The sequence below is a fragment of the Catharus ustulatus genome, chromosome 22 (assembly GCF_009819885.2).
Source record: "Catharus ustulatus isolate bCatUst1 chromosome 22, bCatUst1.pri.v2, whole genome shotgun sequence".
NCBI lineage: Eukaryota > Metazoa > Chordata > Aves > Passeriformes > Turdidae > Catharus > Catharus ustulatus.
Window position 1 is genome coordinate 2,050,479 of NC_046242.1, and position 24,230 is coordinate 2,074,708.

General features: G+C 42.6%; 1 protein-coding gene across 10 annotated transcripts in view; it reads left to right on the forward strand.

Annotated features, from left to right (window-relative positions):
- The first annotated feature begins 354 nt into the window (after positions 1–354).
- The window catches only part of BCAS3 (BCAS3 microtubule associated cell migration factor), a 295,160-nt gene continuing 271,284 nt past the window's right edge, over positions 355–24,230 (forward strand). For all 10 annotated transcript variants that reach the window (XR_004419938.1, XM_033078230.2, XM_033078232.2 and 7 more), the window contains exons 1-7: positions 355–460; positions 1,852–1,939; positions 4,593–4,647; positions 5,980–6,052; positions 6,804–6,910; positions 13,976–14,057; positions 21,485–21,557. Coding sequence is in view for 9 of the 10 variants with exons in the window: in XM_033078230.2 (XP_032934121.1) it covers positions 1,869–1,939; positions 4,593–4,647; positions 5,980–6,052; positions 6,804–6,910; positions 13,976–14,057; positions 21,485–21,557 (461 nt within the window). In the remaining variant the exon portion in view is untranslated. The remainder of the gene's footprint in view (positions 461–1,851; positions 1,940–4,592; positions 4,648–5,979; positions 6,053–6,803; positions 6,911–13,975; positions 14,058–21,484; positions 21,558–24,230) is intronic.

Genomic DNA, 24,230 nt, shown 5'->3' on the forward strand with positions numbered 1-24,230 from the left:
ACTGTCCCTCACATCCCCTCAGGGTCCCTCACGGCCATTCACATCCCCTCACATCCCCTCACTGCCCCTCACAGGCCCTCACGGCCCCGCCCATCAGACCACGCCCTCTCTATTACGTCACACCACGCGGCCCCGCCCGCCAATCCGGCCCCGCCTCCCCCTCCCGCCCCTCCCCGCCCCACGTGCGCGGGGCCGGCCCCGGCGCGCGGCGGCTCTCGCGAGATCCCCGATGTAAACAAAGCCGCGGGGCGCGCGCCGGGGGGGGCAGCGCCGCCCGCTTTTCGCCGCCCCGGCCGCGTCCCGCCACGCCCCGCCCACCGGCGGGCAGCGCGATCGCCGATTGGCTGGAAGGAGGGCGCGGCCCGCCCCCGGCGCGCTCCGATTGGCTGCGGGCGCGGTGCGCTCAGTGTCATTGCCCGGGGGGTCCCAAACAGTGTCAGTGGCGCCGGGAGCCCGGCAGGTGAGGGTGGCCTGTGCCGGGGACGCGCGGCGGGAGCGCGCTCGGGGCAGCGCTGTGTCTGCTCGGAGCGGCCCCGCGGGGAGGCCTGGCCAGGCAGCGGCCGGGCCGGGGGGCGGCGGGCAGGGCAGGCCCGCCCGTGAGGCCTGAGGGACCCCCGGCAGCTGCCGGGGTGTGAAGTGAGGGGCGGCCGGCAGGGTGGGCGCGCTCCGGGAGGCTGCGGCCCCGCTCAGCGGGCGGCGGCGGGAGCGAGGCCGGGCAGGTCGCGGTGTCGGTGTGGAGTTGCTCAACAGCGGCGGCGGAGGGTGCCCAGGCCGGCCCGGCCGCTGTCGGGCTCCTGAGGGGTCGGGCGGTCCCGGCCCCGCCGTGGCGGCTCCGCAGCTGCCCCGAGCCGAGGCGCGGCCGTGCCCAGGCCCGGATCGGGAGCTGAAATCTGTCCCGGTGCTCCCTTCCCCTCAGGGTGCGGTGCCACAAGGTGTTGGCACTCAGGGCACGGCAGGCGCAGGTATCCGTGTGGTGATTTCATCCTTTCCGTGACACTTCGCCCTTCCAGGTTCCTCGGCGTGTGTGTCAGGCTGCTATTGTGTTGCTGAACGCTTTGTTTCTAATTACTATTTTGTTGCAAATTTCTGAGTGGTTGTCCCGCCTCCCTGAATGAGCTGTCACTTACAAAGTGTGGCCTGATGTGAAATGATGCTGATAACTGACAGCACGTTGGGGATTTGGCTTTTTCTTTGACTTTATGAAGAGGTTTGAGGTGAGGGGACACAGCAGAGCAGCTGAGGGGGGTCCCTGAAGGCTGCCTGGGCTCTGTGGCGCTCCTCAATTGCGCTCTGATTTCAGGTATGTTACACGGAATTTTCACCCAGAAGTGTGAAGGAAAGCTTAAGGATGACACAAAGAACGGACATAAAGCAGTAGAATGTGTGAGCTGAAATGTAACCTGTATTTGCAAGAGTACAGTATGCTGCAATTGGTATTGCACTTTATTTTTATATAATTATTTTCCAAGACAGCAGCCCATTAGTAAATAGTGGGTTTGTGTAGCGGTGATGACAACTGCGTGCCTGTACCACTGTCTTTAATCATGGAATCACAGAGTGGTTTGTGTTGGAGGGCTCCTTAAGGATCATCTAGTACAGTTTGGGATAATTTTCCACTTTATCATCCAGGTCTGTGGGGTTTGTTTTTTGGTTTTCACCACCATTCCAGTGATTGAAGAAGTTGCTTGCATGGTGTGTGATTTTCTTTTTCTCATTAACACAAGTGCTGTGAAGAGGCCTACAGCTCTGTGTGAGCAAAGTCCCCCTCTTAGCACCTTGAAGAACACACCAAGAACCTGTGTAATAAATAATCCTGTGGAAATTTTAATAAAAGTGTTGTGTTTGTTGCAGGTGTGTGCCCAGGAACGATGGCGACAGAGTCCCCGCGCCGCCCCAGTCGCTGCACTGGAGGAGTGGTGGTTCGCCCTCAAGCTGCCACGTAAGAACCTTCTAGAAGAGCAGCCCTTGCTGAGAAGGGTTTGATTTTCTTGTGGAAGAAGCCAGCTTGAGCTGGTTTGGGTTTTTTTCCCCCCCAAAGCCAACTTGTGTTGACACTGCAGTTTTGTCGCGTTGAGCGTTGTCCAATAAAGTCAACACGTGGCATTTCTGTCTCCCTAAATGGGATCCTTTGCAATTGCACTCCAAAGTTGTGTATTTAAAAGCTAATTACTGCAGAGTTTTGTTGTTGTTTGCACCATTTTGCTGTACAAATATTGCAATGTAGAAAAGTGATGCCAACTTCTTCCTTAGGCCAGAGGGATGTGCCACATGTGATCCTTTCTTGCTGTTCTTTTCAACACCACCTATACCAGGAGTGGATGTATTAAAACATACAAAACTTGTTAAAACATACAAAACTTGTCATTAAAGTCCTCTAGGAAGAAGAATTGTAGAAATTTTTTTTTCCAATTTTTTTTTTATTTTACTTAAAAGAACAAAACCAAGAAAAAAAGGAAGACGCTCCACCTGACAGACACTTTTTGTGCCTGGGCATCCTGATTTTCACTGTGCTCACATGGGAATGCTTTCATGGCCAAAGAGTTTTTTGGCTGCAAGACAGCCTGGAAGATTTATGATATTTTCTTTGTATGTTACAAGACTTTTGTAGCAATTTTTCTTTCTTCCTTGGAATGTTTATGCTGCTACAAAATGGCACTGTATGGAAATGTCAACTTCAGGGGGTGTTATTGTGCCCTTGGAGATAACTCTGTATTTCCAGAAACAAGATGCACTTCATTTTTATTGAAGAGCACAAGAAATTGATTATTGTACCACAAAATTTGTGTTAGAGCTTTGTCTTGCAGCCATTTTTTTGATGTGACAGAATTCCTCAACAAATGCATTTCCTCTCTGTAACAACATTTTCTTCAAAATATGCTTTAAAAGTGTTATAATAGAAAACACTGTGAGAAGTTGATTATCTGTTCTGAAGATCTGTTCTTTTTTTAAACGTGGTGTTTTGTTCTTGAGCTATCTGTGCCTCAGAAATGAATCTGTGTGTGCTGAGCACTCAGCAGTATTCTGCTGCTCATGTTAAATTTCTGCATCATTATTAAAGGAAGATTGGGGTTTTTTTTTGTGGGTTATGTTCTTTTTAACCACTTTCAAGACATCTCCCTGGACTTTTTTTTCAACTTCAGGAGAGATTTAGAGCACACACTGAATAAAACACCCCCAAACATCAAGATGTGCTTGGGGAGAGGGGAAAAAAGTGCATTCCATGAGCTGAGCCATGAAGGCAGCATGACTCTGGCTGCTTGGCATTCCCAGGACAGCTCCAGCCTCTGTGTTTAATTCTCTGGCCAGGCATTTGAATACAGGTGTGCAGGGGCAGCTTGGGTGACCTACATAAATCAGAGAGGAATCAGCACAGAATAAACCACAGCTCCTTTGTCAGGCCTCAGCCTAAAGCTGAGTGGGACAGTCTGGGATGCAGAAATCCTGGCATTGCTGGTTTGGTCATGGGCTGGAATAGGTTTTCTGGAATGTGAAACTCCATATTTTAGATTTCTCTCTGATTTCAAAGAGGTGTTGCAGTGTTTGGGTTCAGGTATCTTCTGTATAGTTCTAAATTCTCCAGAGTGCTTCATTTTTCAGTGCTAAACACTCCTGTTTTTATTAAAACAATCTTGCACAGCTTCAGAAAAAAAGCACCTTTGGCCATCCAGAGTTCCTAATTTACAGTTCTCCTTTGTTGCTATGAGAACTCTTGAGTTAGCACAGGAAAAATTGCGACAGCATAAAAGTTAATTTCAGAGCTGCCAAGGCTGTTGCCTAAAGAAAACCTGAAGGCTTTTCTTAAATAATCTCAGACTTTCTGAAGGGAGCTCTTGTTGCCAGCGTGTCTCAAGTGTTGCTGAGCCTGGTTTCAGCACATCTGAGTGCTGCTCTCTGCCCACACTGTGGTTACTCAGCACTTACACCAGGGGCTCACTGCTCCTGCAGGGCCAGGCTGCTCAAAGCAGTTCTTGAAATCTGCCCCAACAAATGGACCTTGCACTAGAAACCATCCCCAGTCGATGGTGCTGCTGGAATTCCAAGAAGGAATAAAGCTTCCCAAGCTGTCAAATCTTACCTGAAAATATCCTTGCTGTTCTTAGGGAGGGTTTTGTTCCCTCCCCTGAGCACTGCCATGTACTCCAGCATTGCACAGGAGCTCTGGAAGTTTGTTTGTGCCACCAGGAGAGCTCCAGTCTTTGTTTAAATCCTCATTTTCATGTTGTAAGAGCCACATCAAGTAGAGAAAATCCTGAGGAATAATTTCCAAATCCCTGTACCACTTCAGGCCCCTCTGATGTGGAGAACATGGCTCATTCCTTGAATTTAGATTTTATACTTTTCCCCCAGCAGTTATTCCATCAGCAGGTATCACTTGGCTTTTTTACAGACTTTTATTATTCTTACTCAATCCTTTCACTATTACAGGCCACAATTTATATTATCAGAATTTGGCAGTAAAATTAAGTGCCTGCATTGCATGCTTAGTATTCTCTATGCTAAAGGTTGCCCATGCTTCCTTTTGCTGATCTAATTTAATATATTCATGCCCATTTCTGACCTCCTTTGGCTGAAATTCTCCTCCTTTTTTGCAGGGAACAGTCGTACATGGAAAGTGTTGTCACCTTCCTCCAAGATGTTGTGCCACAGGTAGGGTGGATCTTTGAAACTACTTTTTTTCAGTGCACAAAAAGCAGTGTCAGGAATCCTCCCTCTGTTTTGTGAATTTATTATTTCATCTAATAAACAAACAAATAAATAAATTTAAATATGTATATTTATATATTTTAATATATTGATATATCATAAATATGGCACTGGAATGGTCCTTTCCTGGTTGCCCATGGCCCTCCCAGTAGCAGAAGAGCTAATTTTGTTTTTCTCTTTGGTGGGGGAGCACTGCAGCTGATTGCAGCTTCAGGAAATGATCCTGATTCTGATTCCAAGGATTATCTTGGTTACTTAGTGCCTTGTTTCCTCAGGAATTTCCTCTTAGGAATTCCCAGTGCATTTATTCTGTAATAATACAAAAACAATTCCCTCAGTAATACCAATTTGTGGATTGATTTTGGACTCAGGGTTGAAATTAAACATATTTAAAGTTCCAATTAAGAGATTGCTGCATTCCACAGGCTCCCATTCCCCCTCTCTGGTTAAAAGACACAATCTGTGTTTTATTTGACAAATCAGTTTGCCTTGGAAGCGTGGAATGTGATTTGTTTTGAAAAGTAAACCCCACTTATTTTTCACATTTGTATTTTTAGTTCATGTTACTGCTTTTCTGGCATGTATAAAGTGATTATACAAGATGTGTTCATATTTAATCCCAACTGGTGCTCAGTATTTTGTTATAATTCATTTGGAAGTGATGGATTTCTGCTGCTGCTCACGTTCCTGCTACCACAGCTCCTCCTGAGGACTGTAAAACCCCAGTTTGGAAACCCTGCAAGTCTCACTCCACAATTTCTTTTTGTATCTCATCTTTTTATGGGAATCTGTAGAACACAGGACTGAAACATGGATCTGTTCTGCTGGAATTGCAGTTCATTCTCTTTTAAATGGCTGCATTAAAGTTGTCACAAACAGGACTGGAAGGTGTCAGTAATATAAACTGTGCAGTAAAGGTCTCTTTCTTTCCTCAGTCTGGCTTGCACAGCTTTAAAGTAAATTAAAGAGAATTTTAATGATAAAACACCTCATGTGAGAACCTCCAACACTGCTGAAGTTAAAGACTGTAGAAGCCACAGTGTTTAATTTAATTAACTCACTCTTAGACACGTGGCATTTCTTACCTGCCCCAGAAGATTTATTGTTAGAAATATTTTGTCATTCCTCCATCAGTGAGTGATGCTCAGCATGGTTATTCTGTGTGACAATAAGCTCCATGAATTATGTTTGTGGTTTTTAATTAAATTCCTTCTTACACGGGGAGAAAAACCACTGTTAATCCTCCTTATTTCAAACCTTTTGCTTTTTGTCCAGGCCTACAGTGGAACCCCACCAGAAGAAAAAGAGAAAATCGTCTGGGTCAGATTTGAAAATGCAGATTTAAATGGTATGGCTTCATTTTCTCTCACTTGTTCTTTTTGAGGTGCATGTGCAATAATTCCAGTCAGCTTTCTCTGCAGTAGAATAATCCCAGATATTATGATTTTCTTGGGTAAAACCCCTCTTAAATGACATTTTCAACCATGAGAGAATGAAGTGAAAGCATGGAAGCATCAGAGATGGGGAAGATTTATTTGGGGTGGTGAAAGAGGAAGTTTCCAGTCAGAACAGCCTGCATAAAATAAATTTAAACACAACATGAAGGATTCTGAAGAATATTCTAAGAATGGACCTAGAAAGGGAATGCCTGAGATCTTTTAAAAAATAAAAGGAAAACAAACTCACAAGCAAACAAACATTAACTGGCCAAAGAAGGCCACAAAGCCACGTAGAGATCAGAGGTAATTTCTGGTTCTAATAACCCTGATTTAGGTTCTCTCTCACTCCATCCCTAACCTTCCTTTAAAAAAAGAGAACAGGGATAAACAGCTGGAAGAGCTGAATGGGGAATCAATCACCATTTTCTCTTAGACCACGTTGTTATCCAGAAACTTCTTCTCCATCATTTTAAACTTTAAAGCTTTCTCTTTGTGAAACTCTTAACAGTGGTGTTAGAATGTATTTCAGTATTGTTCCAGCATGAAAATGCAAAGCACTTTGGTTGCTTTTAGTTGTAACAATTGAGGAAACACCATCTCATGTTGCTGGGAGCTTGATGCTGATGTCTAACAGTGGCTTTGCTGTGAAATCCCATCCAGATACATCCAGGAATATGGAATTCCATGAGATCCACAGCACTGGCAATGAGCCCCCATTGCTGCTGATGATTGGATACAGTGATGGGATGCAGGTCTGGAGCATTCCTGTGAGTACAGAGCTCAGCTCCCTCCTTCCTTTCTCTTTTCTCTCTCACTGTTGTGTTATAATTTTAATGTTTCACCTTGAATTTCTCCCAGTGGAGTGGAAAGAGGCAGCACTTCCCATCAGAGTCATGTGGGTGTGTGTAATGTGTTTATCTTCAGATAGCACAGCTCAAACACTTCACTTCATGTACCTGCAGATTTCTGAGGCCTTTTTACACTTCATTCCTGCCAAATCCATTTCCAGACTCAAACTGGGAGCATTCCATTCTGGAATAGTTTGTAACCCCACTAAAAAAAAAACAAATTTTGTTTTTTAACAGAAAGGAACAAAGGTTTAAAAACACCAACAGGATTTGTTTTTTCTAGGAACTCAAGTATGACAGCATTAATGGTATTTTACAATCACATGTTTGTCATGGACATGATTTGCAATTTTAATTTTATGAAGGCCTCTGTGTGCACATGGGTTTGATTTCATGCTGTCATCCCCACCCCTGCTTTGTGTTGCAGAGTGGTTGATGTGGCACGTGGTCTTCATTTGGGGAATTTCCCCCAAATTTCTCAAAATGAGAGAATAAAGCTGAGTACAGTATGTCATAAAATTCTGAACTCAAAAAAGCAAAACTGCTCACAACACCTTCAAATTAAAGCACAGGATGGAGTTCTTCCCCTTTGTAAAATACTCTGTTTTTTAAAGAAATGTGTACATTTTACAACTTCTTGGTTAGCTATGTAGGACACGTGTTTATATACCAGTAGCTCAGAAAATAATGATAATTTCTACAGCAAAAGTTCAGTTAAATCGAGTTTTATGGGTGTGGTAGAGCTTTTCACCTCTTTATTGCACCTTGTTACCCTCCTGATTGCATCTCATTAGCTGGAATGAGGAAATAAAAAAGTTGATGAGGTTTTGAAGGAATGCTTCATAGAAAATGGAGTGAGACATAATATACCTCGCTAAATTTTAGTATTTTGTAATTGTTTATTGAGATGTAGGAGTTTTAACTGGGATTTGGGAACTTTTCAGCTGAAATAGAGGAAATTCCTCTCGCGTGCGTTTCACAAAGCGGCCACACGGTGGCGCTGGGACACCGAGCTAAGAGCGGCAGCATCGCCTCATCAATCAACTCATTAATTAATTAATTAACATGTGCTGAATAGCACCTCCTCACGAAACACCCTGTTTTAGCCAGCTGAAATGTTATTATCGAATGAACCTGTGTTTGCTGCTAAAAAAAGGAGATGTGTTGCCATGGATGGATTTTTTCCTTTTTCATTCTCTCTTTACATTTTATAATTTTCCCCTCGTGTCCAAATGAGCCACAAATTAAGCATGGAATACCTGATTTTGCCTTTTTTCTAATAGAACTGTACAACCAGGCTGTCTTTTAATTTTTTTACCCCTAATGTATTTCACTTCTTCATAATTCCTAACTTTTGATAGTATTTGCTATTTCAGGAAAAAGAACAAAAATGAAATCGCAGGACAGCTTCTCTTAGTATTGTCCAACTTCTGCAGGAGCATGAGCAGGGAGGAAGTGCAGTGAGATGGAGAAAATGCCAGATGTGGAAATATTTTACCATCCACCTTCAGAATGTCAGCTGTGAGGATATTGCACCATTTGCCAGCCCTTTATTTTGTACATTCTGTGAAATTCTGCGAGCACAGCCAGGGAGGTGCAGCCTGGACCTGGACACTTTGTGTTAGTCCAGTCTCAGTGCTGGAATGGTTCCTCTGTTAGTGGAGATTCTCACAGAATAATGATCTTTAACATCAGTTTTAAACAGTTTTGCAGAGCAGGATTTGTATATCTAATAAATTTGGAGGGAGCATGAACTGGAGGGGGTTTTACATAAACTGTTTTTTTCACATTGTTGCTTCTCCTTTGCGTTTTCCCCCTTCCTTAGCCTGAGCACAATAAAACCTGGCAGTTTTGTGATTGACTTAATATTTAAGAGCTTATTTGGCAACACTTTTTTTTGTCCTTTGCTGTTACACAAACCTTCCTTCTTGGCCCCTCTGACTATTTAGCTTGTAATTAAGCAATGTTATTCCAGCTAAGAAAAAAAAAACCCAACCCCTGCATTCTCCAGCTTAATCTGCAAAAGCAACAATCTGACATTTATGTGCAAATCTCCTCAGGAAAGTCATTATCTGTAGCATTGTGCTTTTTTATTCCTACAATTGGCCCTCTATTCAGCACTTAATAACGTGTTGCAGGCAGCAGGGGTTGTGTGTGAGTGATTATGAAGTGTTTATGACAGCTCCTAAGCCCACACTCCTGCTAATGGTGTTCCATGGCCTTGCCCACACCTCGGTGTGTCTCTCCTCAGGCTGAGAGTGCTTTCACATTAACATCTCCTCCGAGGAAGAGCTCTGCACTACAAAAGTGTGATTTGCAGAATGGGAGATCCCATTAGGGCGGCTTCAAAGGGCTTGGGGTGGTGGTTGGGGTGTCCATCCAAAGGGCTGGGCTTTGATCTCTGCTCTCACATGGGGGTGGGAAGGTTAAAACTGGGCTTAAAATACTCCTGCCTAAGTGGGGAGGAATGTGGGAATACACCAGGAGTTCCTGTTTGATAACGGTGCAGTGGAGTTTTGTGTTTTGTTTGGAATTTGTTTTTTCCCTTGCTCCCAGTTTCGTGTTTCAGAGACAACTGGAACTGGTTTCTGCCTGGTGTGGTTTCCAAGTGTCTGTTCTAGATGTTCCTGTTCAGGGAATGCACGTTGGCTGCTTTTTTTGGTTGTTTTTCATTGTAAGCTTGGAGTTTCAGAAGTAGAAAAATCATCTTAATGTAATGGTTCTTGTTACAATTAAAAAAGAAACTTATCACATCCCAAGCTGCAGTCCTTCCTCTGTCCAGACCTCTTTCTAGAGGGAGCCACTTGCATGTCCCACTCACAAAAATGGAGTAATGACCTGACCTAGTGACCCTGAAAAAGCCTGAGGACTTTGCAAACCATCTATGCAAATAGATGAGGCTTTGGTTTTTTTTATATTGAAGAGGCACCAGTGTGCAAGAAATGTGGTTTTATAAAACTTCTGATTCCATTAGCACTGCCATAATTTAAAGTACTAGGTGCAACTTCATCCTCAGTCCAGTCACATTCCTTGAGCATCTAAATTCTTACAATCTCTAGATAATTACAGAGATGTGGTTTGAATGGAAAAGCTGAGTGGATTTCTAAACTAAGGGGATAAAATTTGTTCATTTTCTTCCAGTCCTTCCTTACTTTCTCAGCAGCAGCATGACTGGAAGTTGCCTTTAACCCAGATTCAGCAATATTTGGTGGTGGTATTTATCAATGCTTATTATCACATCATATCATGTTTAAATCATACATCAGAATATTTAGAAACAACCTCCTGATCATTCCCTTTTCCTGTTACACATCCCTCAGTTTCCATTTCTAGATTTGCACAGTAGTTCAAGCATTAAGTCCCAAACTCAATTTCATTTCACTTTGGTGTATGTTTGCCTTTTTTTTTTTTATTTTTTTTTTTTTCACCACGTGAAAACCATTTTCTCTGCTTGGAAACTATTACTTCTCCTCGGTGTGAACAAAACTTCCTTTGTTCAGCATTTTTTAATGGGTGCAAACTGGTGTGCTCCAAACAATACAGCAGTGCTGTCCAACATTCCCCAGTGCTGCAGGTTCCTGGGCTGTCATGTTTGAAGCAGCAGCTCAAGATGTCTGAAGTGGAGGAGAAGATTCTTCTTCCTCCTTTAATGAAGATTTTTTGGGGGGTTTGAACCCTTTTCTTGCAGCCTTCCCTGTAGGTCTGGGAGTTGTGGTTGATCCCAGGTTTTGGGAAAGCTGAGATGTTCTACCAGAGCAGCTTGGAGCCGTCATTTTGGATTCCCTCTTCCCTACAACAAGTACCTGGAGCTGCTTTTACAGCTTAATATCCAATTCTTGAAACCTGTTTGGAAATATTCTTGGCTTTTGGAATGGGAAAGAAAAACTTTTAAGAGCTCTGAGAGCTGCCATGGGGACTTGCTACTTAGCTGGATCCAATCCAAAATGGCAGCCACAGCCTCGTTTCTCACAGGTGCTTTTTGAAGAATTTAGAGCTCTGTTTTCAATTCATGAGCTCTATTTATATTTTGTCTGTGCATGTGAGACTGTGGAGCTCCAGGGGCTGGTAATGGGATGTGGAGCCTTTGGCTGAGAGTTGCCAGCCCACAGCTGACCCATTGCCCCCTCCATGTGCAATCCCTGGTCCCATTTGAGTTCCCAGTGGGGAAAGTGGCCCATTCACACAGAGGTGAGGGCTGCAGTGGCAGGGAGATCAGGCCACACCATCCCTGTCCCCTGGAGGAGGTGCTTGCACCCAGATTGGATCTGGGTGAGCTCAGCAATGCAGTTTTATCCATAGAAAAATGAAGGCATGAGCATTGACCACAGTTAATTCAGGGTTTTGTGAGGCTGCAAGCAGCAGAAGCTTCTGGTGGTGGTGGTGCTGTTTGAAAGAGGTTAATTGGGATTCAAAGATCATATTGGACTCAGAGCCCTAATGCATTTTTCAGTGCCAAGCAAACAAAGGAACAACCAAGCTCTTACTAATTCATGGCACACACAACATGCAGTGTCTTCCATGAGTCTCACCAGAACAACTAAGGACACACAGCTTAAATCCCCTGGCAAAGCTGTGACTTTATGAAACTGTGCTAGATGAAATATTAGTGTTTTAATGTGATCACTGTTGCAGTGTCACATCCGGATTTTTTGGAAACTTTATTTTGTGCCTGTTAGAGAATTTGAATTTTCTTTACAAGCAAGATGCTGGTGGTTGAGTGGCATCTTGTATTTTCATTACAAAGCCTCCTGTGGGGGTGTATCTTAAAATTTGCTCCTTTTTAGCTCCCAGGAGTCAGCAAGTGCTCAGCACTTGAGCTTTAGAGGCTGAATCCAAACCATTCCATGATTTAGAATGCTACAGGGACTGAGCAAAGGACCTACAGTGGTCTCAAAACAGGGGCTAAATACCTGTAATGTCATCTCAGTCACCTTTGGATCCTGTGCCTTTTGTTACTCCATTGTTCTGTAATTTCCCCAATATAAAATAATAAATTATCTTTAAATAATGAATATTAATTATTCAGAAGTTACTGCATTATATGCATGAGAAGAGCTGGGCTGGGATTTCCATGTTAAATGCTTCAGTACAAATAAACTTCATTTCTATTTGGACATTTCAGGCTTTTCTTTGCAAGTCTCAAGTTTAAACTCTCCCAGGTCTTGGCACCCCAGGCTGGATAAACATTTTCCTGGAGTTCAGGATATTTAAGAGCAGAACCTGAGTTGGGAAGGTTTGGCCCTCTCAGTGTGTCTTCCTTTGGGGACTGGGACTTTATTTGAAGTAGATGGGAGCTGGGGCTGATGTGCTGGCAGGGTTGAAAAGGAGTAGGAGGTGCCTGAGCTGGGATATTTTATGGGCATCACTCCTTCCATACCTCTGTTGTGCTGGTTCCTTTCCCTCCTGTTTTCATTCCTAGCCAGAGATGTGCACACACGTGTGAAACAGCAATTTTCATGATTTGGGGGAAAAATCTTTAATTGCCAATAATAATAGTTCCCAAACCTTCTATTTTTCTTCTTTTCCATTTCCTCCTTTCCCTTTTCATAGAGCTGCTGTGTTCCAATGGACAGAAAACGTGCTGCTGTCTTAATTTTAAAAATCTCTTTATTACTCTGTCCCTCTTTAATTTTCCTCATTTTCTGCTTAGCTCTGCTCTACATTTTCCTGAGCTGTTTTTTCTGGATACAGATGTTTTCATCCAGAGGCTTTTTCTTTTCCCCCACACTGCACTCCAAGCTCATGATCACTTAAAAGCCATCAGCAAACCTTTAGTGAGTTGATTTCTGATGGTGTCATTAGCAGTGATTTTTACTGATAAACTGCTGGGCTAAAATGGGTTAAAATGTTATTTCCCCACATTTTTGTAGCTTGTGTGTAATTCCAGGCTTAGCAGGGAAAAGCAGTAGTTCTCTATATTGTCTGCAGAATGGTGGCTTAGCTCTGTAGTAAATGGTATTTTCAAAGTAATTTTATTTCTAATTGTGCTTCATGGGGTGGTTTAATTCTCCCCCATGACCTAGAGCAGTGATAATAAATAACCAGGCAGGAGTGGATGTAAGCTGAGAGCCTGCAGGACTGTACTTGGGGGTTTGCTGGTCAAACAGTAGGAGTATTTTAACTTTTTGGACGTGTGAGCTGAAGTGCAGAAAGAAATGGAAACAACCATAAAATGACATTTCCAAAAGTTCACTTGAATTTATAGTTTATTGATTCCTAAGAACCTTATTCCAAATCATGTTCTCTTCTGATATTGTAAGCTGCTTGTTTGGCAAAACCTGATGCCAGCCTTGGCTGTGTTCTGGGGCTCATTACATCTGGTTTAAGTTGTTGGTTAGTTGGAAATGACTTTCATAATGTTTGCCATTTTCCTGCAGTTTGACGTTCCATATCGGATCCATTTCCAGGCAGTTATGAAAATACATTGAGTGACCATTGCAGGAAGTCTGGAAATTCATCTTAACTGCTGCTGGTTTAATCTTTTCAACATTGCCATCAGTGACAGGCTTAAGTAGCTTGACCACCTATTTTTAAACATGGTTTTCACACCTGCTGAGTTTGAAATGAACCAATAGATGAAATTCTCCCATTTTTTCCACCCATGTTTGCCACTCTTGATTGATCTCTGTTGAGTTGGAATTTGCCTTTAGAACCATGTGAAATGTGGGATAAATTTTTGGGAATTTTAGTCAGCTTCAAGTCTTGATTCTTCCAGTCATGACCAGTTAATTCAAGACTCCTGATATATATTTTGAATTAGAAATGGCAGTGGTTGCTTAGGCAGAGTCTTCCCAATGTACTTCCCTAAAATGCCTTTCCACCCACCTTGTCAGCTATTGGATATGTCTGTTTTTGCCAGGATAACCGAGTTTGTGGTGTGTTGGTGTTTGCAGATCAGTGGGGAAGCTCAGGAGCTGTTCTCAGCTATTAAACATGTCTGTTTTTGCCAGGATAACCGAATTTTTGGTGTGTTGGTGTTTGCAGATCAGTGGGGAAGCTCAGGAGCTGTTCTCAGTGCGCCACGGGCCCGTCCGAGCCGCGCGGATCCTGCCAGCTCCTCAGATCAGTGAGTACAGCTCACACATCACTCCTCCCTCAGCAGAACCTCTCCAAAAGGCTCTGTCCCACCCCAGTCACACCTACCAGACAACACAATTTGTTGCCTTCTGATTTGTTCAATTTCTCCTTATTTTACATTTACTTTCCTCACTTTGCCCCTTTCACTGGTTTAAATTTTATCATCCCTTGAGTGCAGCTCCTCTCTGCCACTGCTTAAATATTAATTTATCAAATTCTAAACCAAGCTGCTTAATTTAACAGGATTCTTCCAGAAGTTAACCCCAAGAAGAACTTGCTGCAAAATCTGAGCAATTGTGCATAAACAAGCAAATTCCTGCAAAAAAATTTCCCTGTTCTATCCAAACCCATTCCAGTTGTTGACTTCTGAAAAGAACTGTTTGGGTCTAAATTAAATTGGTTGTTTTACTTTGTGGATGAAAAGAATGTGTTTCTAGTATGACCAAGGGATTAAGCTAGGTTAGAATTTCTAGTAATATTTTATGAATTAATTATTGAACTAAAAAAATGCAGCCTAAAATCTTATTGTTTAAATTATTCATAGCAAATTGTTCTGATTTTTGTGTGTTTCAAAGAAAGTAAATGAAGAATGTTTAATGGACATGTTATATATTGTTTTGGTGATTTCCTGAGCAGAGCAATATACAAAGTATATGTGGCTGTGTGGCTATTACAGGTTAAACTAACTTAGAGTAAAATACTTCCCAAGGCTGTTGTTGCTTTATTCCATTTACTGGAACCCTGCATAATTCCCAACGAATCCCTGCTCTTTTGCTATTATGTGTCTCATTGAGTAATGGATGTCTGTGCCCCTTCCTCTCTCAAAGAAAAAAAAAAGGAGAAAGAGAAGTGGAAGTGGAAATGGAAATGAAAATGAAAATGAAGTAAATTAATTGAAGAACCTGGGAGTTCTGTTTTTTCTGATATTAAAACAGATTTTTCAGTTTTCAATCAAGCAAATCACACTCATGAACTCCTTCAGCCCCTAAATTACATATATTTAGCATCTGACAATGGTAGTTGTTACATTAGAAAACTATTCAAATTAGCTCATATTAAATTAAACCAAACCTTTTAAAAACATGTTTTGGTCTCTTTTTACATGGCTTGGTTTAAATAAATCTTTGATTAAAAGTACATGAATGTATCATTGACCAGTATCTGGAATCAGATAAAAGTAAAGCTGTAATAAGAGGCCTTAGATAACTAACTCATGAGCTTTAATGATTCTGAACGAAATAAAAGGAATTTGTAAAGGAGAAGCTGATTACCATCAGCAGGCTCAAACACTGTTTTACTGTAAAGCTGTAAAAAGGGAATTATTGAAAATAGGAGTCTCTTGGTGGATGGATTTGGCACGTTCCTAGAAACAGATCTGAGCTGGTGATAAGCAGCTCATTCCCAGGTGTGAAAGGAAAGCTCATGGCTTTAACTTGGTGACTTTACAGCAGCAGAACTTAATCGTTTGTCAACTATTCAGTGAAAAAACTGCAGCCCTTTGATGTTAGATCCTCTGCCTCGTGGTGTGCCTCGTGGCATAATGAAGCCTTGTTTCACAGGGGTCATTTCGTGCAGGGGGTCTCCTCCAGCAGCTCCTGGGTGCTGCTGGCAGCAGGAGCCTGGGCAGGTTTGTTGGCTCAGGAGCTGGGCCAGCTCCTGGAGCTGCTGGGACTGGCAGCTCTGCTCTGCTCTGAGCCACACAATCTGTGCTGTCCCAGCTCTGCTCTGAGCCACCCAATCTGAGCTGTCCCAGCTCTGTTCTGCTCTCTGAGCCACCCAACCTGTGCTGGGCCAGTTCTGTTCTGCCTTGCTCTGAGCCACCCAACCTGTGCTGTCCCAGCTCTGCTCTGCTCTGAGCCACCCAACCTGTGCTGTCCCAGCTCTGCTCTGCTCTCTGAGCCACCCAACCTGAGCTGTCCCAGCTCTGCTCTGCTGTGCTCTGAGCCACCCAACCTGTGCTGTCCCAGCTCTGCTGTGCTCTGAGCCACCCAACCTGAGCTGGGCCAGCTCTGCTCTGCTCTGAGCCACCCAACCTGTGCTGGGCCAGCTCTGCTCTGCTCTCTGAGCCACCCAACCTGAGCTGGGCCAGCTCTGCTCTGCTCTGCTCTGAGCCACCCAACCTGTGCTGGGCCAGCTCTGCTCATGTCTGAGCCACCCAACCTGAGCTGTCCCAGCTCTGCTCTGCTCTGAGCCACCCAACCTGAGCTGTCCCAGCTCTGCTCTGCTCTGAGCCACCCAACCTGTGCTGTCCCAGCTCTGCTCTGCTCTGAGCCACCCAACCTGAGCTGTCCCAGCTCTGCAGCATCACTTTGATCACTCTGCAGCCTGGAGGAGATGGCCATGAAGAGTGCAGGGATTTCTGTAAATGATGCTAAACCCCCCCAGGTACCAGCTCTGCTCTGTGGTTCCCTCAGCAGGCAGGATTTAATGACTCTGTGCAGTTTACAGCATTCATGCATACTCCCTTTTTGGAGACTGAGGGTTTGCACTGGGACCAAATTTTGGGCTTGCAGAGCTCATGTTTTAGACTGTGAGAACATCCCTGGACTCTGGCACTCTTAGGGACAGGAATTCTGAGCCCTGATACCTCTGAGCCATCCTTGGCTCTTCATTTCCAGATCTGGGTGCTGGGCTGGGTTTAGGGTTGTTTCCAGGTGTACTGGGGGCTGGATTTTCTGTCAGTGCTGAGGCAATGATACATTTATTTCAGTTATCTTTGTTCTTTCACCTACAAAAATCAGAATGTTGATGCTTTCTGGAGGAAGTCAGTGCTACAATCTCCCATTTTTTATTGCTTATCCCAGGTCATTTTACAAGCCCCTGGCCAAATACCTGCTTTGCCTTGTGCTGTCCCATTTGTCAAGGTAGAGCTGCATAGTTTAAAAATCAATCAGGAAACTCAGAAAGCCAGAGGAGCAGCTCTGTGTGTGGCAATTCCTGCTCAAAGGGGTGACAGGCTGGTGTGGTGAAGTTTAGATCAGTGGTTGTCTGTAAAACCTATTTCCATGTCTCAGCATTATGAAAATAAATTCTTCCAGCAAGCTGAATTAATTTATTGCCATTTTCTAGATTATGCTGCTTGCAGAAAGATGGTGTAATAGCCCTACATCTCTCAGTGAATTTGACTCTTCACTTAAATTGACTTAAAAGGGGGAAAAAGCAAACAAAAAAATGAAATAAAAAGAATTTAGAGGTACTATTGCCCACTGAGAGTTGAAATATTGCAGCAAATTTATCCCTGTTCTCCACTGCTCCCATCTTTGATGTTGGCAAAATTAAGATTTGAACCTCAAAAGCTGACTCAGGTTTATGTGCAGGTACACTTAAAGAGCTCTAATATTTGGGTTGCTTTCTGAAGGAAGGCAGATGTGAGGTTTGTGTGTGTTCAGCCACTTGGGTGGTTCAGTGGTTTAAAATCCCCAAAATGATCCCAGGCTCTGGTGGAGGGGCTGGCCCTGCACATGGACAGGCAAGGGTTGGGGTTGGGGTGGTTGTGCAGGTGTGTGGCTGAGTTTTGGTGTTCTCCCCCTGTTCTCTGGGGTTTTTTGAGGATAATGAATGATAATGTCTGTGGATTATAGAAATTACAGACTGGAATTGTCCAAGTAAGGCTTTTAGAGTTGTTGCAGGGGAGAATTTTGGAGTGCAACGCTGTAAAATCCCAATTTCTGCAGACCTGTGTTCCATCATCATGTCACAAATGAAATGAAATAATTATTTCATAATTTTCTGATGCTTTAGACCAGTGATCCTAAAACTTTCACCCAGGGAAAGAGAGGGAATTCCAGCCTGGGGCATTGCTGTGGGGCAGGACCACAAATGCCACAAGATTCCCAAGGAAAAGATGGGAATGAGAGGGGTTTAGAGGAGCAGGAGCAGCCCTGCATTATTAAATGGGACTGATCAGTGGAATTACACACCAGGAAAATCCAGCCATGCTGCCTCAGTGCCACCTAAATAGGTCAGAGTGTGAAATTCATCCTCCTCAGGGTGATTCCCAGGGTTCTGAGCAGCTTTGAGTTCCTGTCACATCCACTGGGTTTCACTTTTTTATTCTGCATGAAGATGTGCTGGTTTTGGTGGTGTTGTTCCTTTTTTATTGGCATTATTGAGAGGCCTCAGCAGGCCCCAGGTTTCTATTCACAGTTTCATCAGCAGGACAGGCCTAAGCTGCTTTGAGCTGACGTGTGGGGGACCTGACTTCATCAACTTCTCAATGTTGATTTGTATGAAATTTCATTTAGCCACAGAGAGATATTTTTTTTTTGTCCCCTTTTTATTTTTTTCAATTTTAAGCACACTAACTGAAGTTAGGTTTTTAAAAACCAAACCTATCATTTAGCTAAGTGGAGCTGTAGATAAGGTGGTGCCTTGTTGGCAGGAAGGGCAGTTTTCATTACTTTAATTGTGTGATTTGTCAGGATTTCCAGCTTTTCATAAATGCTGTAGTGTTATATGACAGAGTTAAAAGGATTTAGAATAAAAGGAGTTTAAGAAAAAGACTTTGCAACAGGATTTCAATACTTTTTGTATTTGGGGGGATTTAGAGAGCTGTTTTTCATTTCAATTTTGTTAAACACTGTGTGTGCAGCAGGTGTGTGCAACGTCAGCGCCTCGCACATGCAAATAAACACAATTTTACAAATGAAAATTAATCCAGCAGAACTTGGGAGATTAAATCCCACCCCAGAGCTGGGAGAGGCTCCTGCCTCCATTAGAGCATGGCAGAGGCCAACACATGTCACTGTGCAATCTCATGGATGGGACAGCTATTAACCTGATTTAATGCCCTCAGAGGCCTCCCAGTCATGATCCTTTCCTGCACTATTAATATTTACATTCTGAAAGTATTGAAGTAGAAAATGGATTTGTTCAAATTGAGGGACTGGAGTCATTACAGACAGAAATCAGAAGTTTAAGCGCCTATTTGCAGAAATTTTGCAAATCTGTGCTGTGGGTATTAAATCTGGCATTGCTTTTGATTTTGGGCACTTGGTTCCCTGGCCTCCCCTCCACGTTTTTCCTCCTTCTTTTCCCCTTCCTGGTCATTAAACTAAACCATAAAGAAACATCTGAATTTGAATCTAATATATCCTAATGAAAAAAGAAGGAAAAAATAGAATTAAATAGTTCAGGTGAAATCCTGGCTGCTGGTAGTCAGCATTTCACCCTCAGTGCTGGGAGCAGAACAAATAGAATTCATCTGTTACCTGCACTGAAGGAAACAAATTGCTTGCCAGACTCTTAAGAAGACTTTTATGTTTCATTTATCAATTTACAGGTCAGTACATACAGTACAGGTTTGACTCACCAAAGAGCTTGGAATAATAGGAATAAAAGGAAAATACATCTGGCTGGTTTGGGTTACTTGTAAAGCTATTGTTGATGGTGGATTTATTGATGTGACCCATTTGACTTTAGAAATACCCAAAGGTGTAGGAGGGAAGATTTTTCCTTGTACAGATGAGAGGACTCAACAGTGTTTGTTACAAATTAAATTCATGTACCTGAGTTATTAATAATTAACAGTCTGCTATGTCAGAATGTATATTGTTAATTGTGCCTTTCTGAATAAATGATTTAGTTTTGTACAGCAGTATTTGAGATTTAAATTTTGAGCAGGCTATATCACTAATATTCTCTAGAGATCAAAGGCTTTGGTGTATAATGGAGAAAAAAAAATAAAATTCCATTATTCACCACAAACATGCAGACCTATAGATAGAGAATTAAAAAGGCAAAAGTTGAAAGCAAATGGAGGAAAGTTAGTGGTGGTGGTATTGGTTGTTACTTTGTTATTTAAGTTGGGTAGAAAAGTACCCTGGAATTCAGTTCAACATTGCTCACAAGCAGAAGTGATTTTTTTTTTTAAATTAAAAACTCAATTTTAGTTTTATTTCTGTTTTCGCAGCAGTAAAGCAAAGTTCTCCAAACTCTTAAAATCCCATTTTAAGAAGTGTGGTGTCTTTAACAGCCTGCTGTGCTGGGGTGGAGCTGGGGCTGAGCCTGGGGCTGGTCCCAGTGCCAGACTGGTCCCAGTGCCAGGCTGATTCCCAATGCCAGGGCTGATTGATTCCCAGTGCCAGGACTGGTCCCAGTGCCAGGGCTGATTGATTCCCAGTGCCAGGGCTGATTGATTCCCAGTGCCAGGGCAGATTCCCAGTGCCAGGACTGATTGATTCCCAGTGCCAGGGCTGATTCCCAGTGCCAGGACTGATTGATTCCCAGTGCCAGGGCTGATTGATTCCCAGTTCCAGGGCTGATTGATTCCCAATGCCAGGGCTGATTGATTCCCAGTGCCAGGGCTGATTGATTCCCAGTGCCAGGGCTGATTCCCAGTGCCAGGACTGATTGATTCCCAGTGCCAGGGCTGATTGATTCCCAGTGCCAGGGCTGATTCCCAGTGCCAGGGCTGATTGATTCCCAGTGCCAGGGCTGATTGATTCCCAGTGCCAGGGCTGATTCCCAGTGCCAGGACTGATTGATTCCCAGTGCCAGGGCTGATTCCCAGTGCCAGGGCTGGTTGATTCCCAGTGCCAGGCTGATTCCCAGTGCCAGGGCTGGTTGATTCCCAGTGCCAGGGCTGATTGATTCCCAGTGCCAGGGCTGATTCCCAGTGCCAGGACGGGTCCCGGTGCCAGGGCTGATTGATTCCCAATGCCAGGGCTGATTGATTCCCAGTACCAGGGCTGGTTGATTCCCAGTGCCAGGGCTGATTGATTCCCAGTACCAGGGCTGGTTGATTCCCAGTGCCAGGGCTGATTGATTCCCAATGCCAGGGCTGACTCCCAGTGCCAGACTGGTGCCACTTCTGTGGCCAGGATCCAGCACGGCACAAACCAGCTCTGCTGGGCTCTGCTGGTGCCACCACCCCTAAGAGTGGATGGGATGTGGTGTAGGAGTTGTACTTCCATTTGGAGCTTGTTTTCTGAGAGGTTTGGATCTCCTGGTGGTGGAACTGATTGCTGTGGTTTGAATTTCCTCTCCTGTTTTCTTGGGCTGCAGAGGCTGCTCTGAGCTTGGCACTCCTGGGTTCCATTTTACAAACTGGAGAGCAAGGTGTGAAGCCCAGGCAGGGCAGATAACCTCACAAAAAACAACAAAAACCAGCAGGAACCACTGTCAGAGTGACAGAATCCCAGCCCCAGTGGCATGACCACCAAATCACTCCCCAGGCCTGGCCATGTTTTGCTGCTTGTGGTGTTTCTCATTTTCATCTCTGTCGAGATCAATCCTTCAGTGCTCACAGCTCTGCCTGTAATTTGAATTTCTGTCCCTCACCTTGCACAAGCTGTGAGTTTTGTGTTGTATTCAATATATTGGGCCCCAAGCTGCACTTGGAAGCTGTACAAACAGCACACTGATATCACAAATAGTGATTTGCTTTTCCTTTCCTTCTGTTTGCCCTCCTCCCAGGTGCTCAGAAATGTGATGGTTTTGCTGAGAAGCGGCCTCTGCTTGGTTTGTGCAAAAGCATTGGATCTTCTGGGTAAGAATGTTTTTTGTGTATAAAAGGAATTATAAATTATATTGCCATTCAAAAAGCCCAGTAGATGACATCTTTAAAGATTTGTTCCTTTTTTCTTCATGGGATGAACATCCCACACTGGGATGTGGTTTTAAACTATTTTTTTGGTGTGTCAACATATATTTTCCTATGACTTAAGCTTTTGGAAAGGAATAAAAAAGAGACTCTCAATATAAAATAAATAAAGAGGTATTTTAAGTTTATTTTATTCTTTTATTCTCAGTGGAATCACAACTTTATGATTAACCTTTTCTGATAATAACCTGAGTCAGAATGATTATTGTGAAGTGTTTAAAGCAATCTCTGTGTATTAAAAAGTAATTTTTCAAGCAGCAAATGAATTACAAATACCAAGCATTTCACTGTTGCAGCCACACACTGTTTATTAGCAAAATCCATGTTAAACCTCCTTCTCTGAGTTAGAAAAATCAGTTTACAGTCTTGTTCTGTTCTCCCTACAGAATTGTTGTATCACTGCTCTTATAAAAGAGGCCCTTAAGATATTTTATGTTTGATTCAGACAATGCACAGGATTTATATCTCTACCTACAGGAAAATATTTGCTTTTCAGGAGTAATCCTCTGCACAACCATTTAATGGCTGAGCAGTTGAAGTAAATCTTCTTACAGTTGTAAGACTAATTCTGTGCCACACCTTTTTCAATTAAGAATTTAATCACTGTGTGTGTGAAGGAAGAACTGTCAAATCTTTCCCTTTCCCTGTTATTACTGTGTTCAATTGCAATATTAATGTTACCTGCTTTAAATGTTTGAATTAAAATCCACATAAGGCAGAGAAGTGAATTTTTTTTCTTTATGTATTTACAACTTGCAAAAACCAGTTTATGTTGATTTTTCTCCTTTTCTTCCCTGCCCTTTAAGTTTAACTATTTATAAATTAGAGATGCAAATGTTGCTTTGTCTTTATCCAAGCAGTGTATTTATATTTGGTTTAGTGAAGATCCTGTTTTGGAAGCTGAGATACCTGAGAAATGAACAAACCCTGAAGAGAATTATTTTTATTGTGTTATTGTATTCCTCAGTTAATGGAAAATAATTCAAAGATTATGGACAGTTTCTGCTTTCCTCAAAAAAAACCCAAAAGCCCCTCCTGTGTTTTCAACACCATAATATTATCATTTCCAAATAATTAGTTGTTGTTACTATTATTAATTAATTCCCAGATGAATTTCCTGGTAAGAAATTTTGTTTTCTATTCTTGTATGTGATTATTTTTTTTTCATATACTCACCAACAACATGGAACTTTTGTCTCATATCTGATTTTCTGGTGCACACATTTTTGTATTTTAAAAGTCACATTTTTCCAGCTAATAAAACAACTGAAATGTTTCACAGGATGATCTTTAAGGGTCCCCTTCCAACCCAAACCAGCCCATGACTCACTGGATAATCTTTTCACAACAATTGTTTTCACAGCCCCCCAAAAGATGCAATCTTGACTCAGAAATAGGAAACAGATTGTGGTTTTTGGCTGATATTTCTCTGCTGCCTTAGAGGTTGGTTCAGTCAACTTCACTCTTAGATTACAAGATTTGCAAATGAAAAGGAAAAACCAAAAAAGAAAGAATATCTGCCTAAATTTTGGGGTTGTGGAGGGTTGTAAAGACATGTCTGTTTGTTCATGGTGATAAGCCAAACAAATCTTCACACACACACAAAATTAATTGTTGGGTTTGGTACATATTAATGCATTTCCTAAGTGGTGAAACATGAAGATAACCCTTATTGGGTTATTGAAGCCTTAGTTTGGAACAGACTGGAGCTGTAAAAACACTTTTAAATACACCAGAGTAGTCCAAAATCCATTACTTTTGTTCTCTTAAAATATAAATGTTATATAAATACTACAATTTAGTTAATGGAGAAATTTAAAAGGAAACTGACCAGGATAATTTTGTTCTATTTAAGATTATTTTTAAAATAATTGAGAATAAATGGAGAGATTGCAAATTTGCCCTTGAGTAGATGATATTGGTAACAAGAAAGCTGAAAATAATCAAAATGACCATTCCAGGAGGGAAATAAAAGCCCATGGAGGAAATCAGAGCCCTTGTCCTGTCACTACATGCTCCTATAAAAAACATTTCTCCATCTTTCTGCAGCTGCTGGATCTCTAAGCCATCCTTACAAAAAGCATTTGATATTTTGGTTCCCTTGTCCTGTGCCCAAATAGCCAAATTATTTTGCTAAAAGAGTAGCAGATGATGCCAGAACCTTACATAGGCAAGTATGGTAATCAGGTATAACTAATTAAACAATCTGTAACAGGTATGATGCAGGTATAACTAATTAAACAATCTGTAATAGATGATTAAAAAGAGTTTGAGGCCTTTGGGGAGAGTGCAGGAGCTCAGACCTCTTCAGCAGCCTCTAGCTTGTGTTGGTTTTCCAGCCTTTATTTTTAGAAAAGTGAATTCATTTAATGATGTGGAGTGGTGAGAAATTTTGGATGACTTGAAGAATTGGATGGAGGTTCTTTAAGGGCATGAGAAGCAAGAGGTAATCTTTATGAATCATGGGAGGAGAGGGGAAATTAGGGTAAATTAAAGAAGGAGGAGTAGTTGGAGCAAACAAAATGTGTAACTTTGGCTAGCCAGCATTTTTTTTTCCCT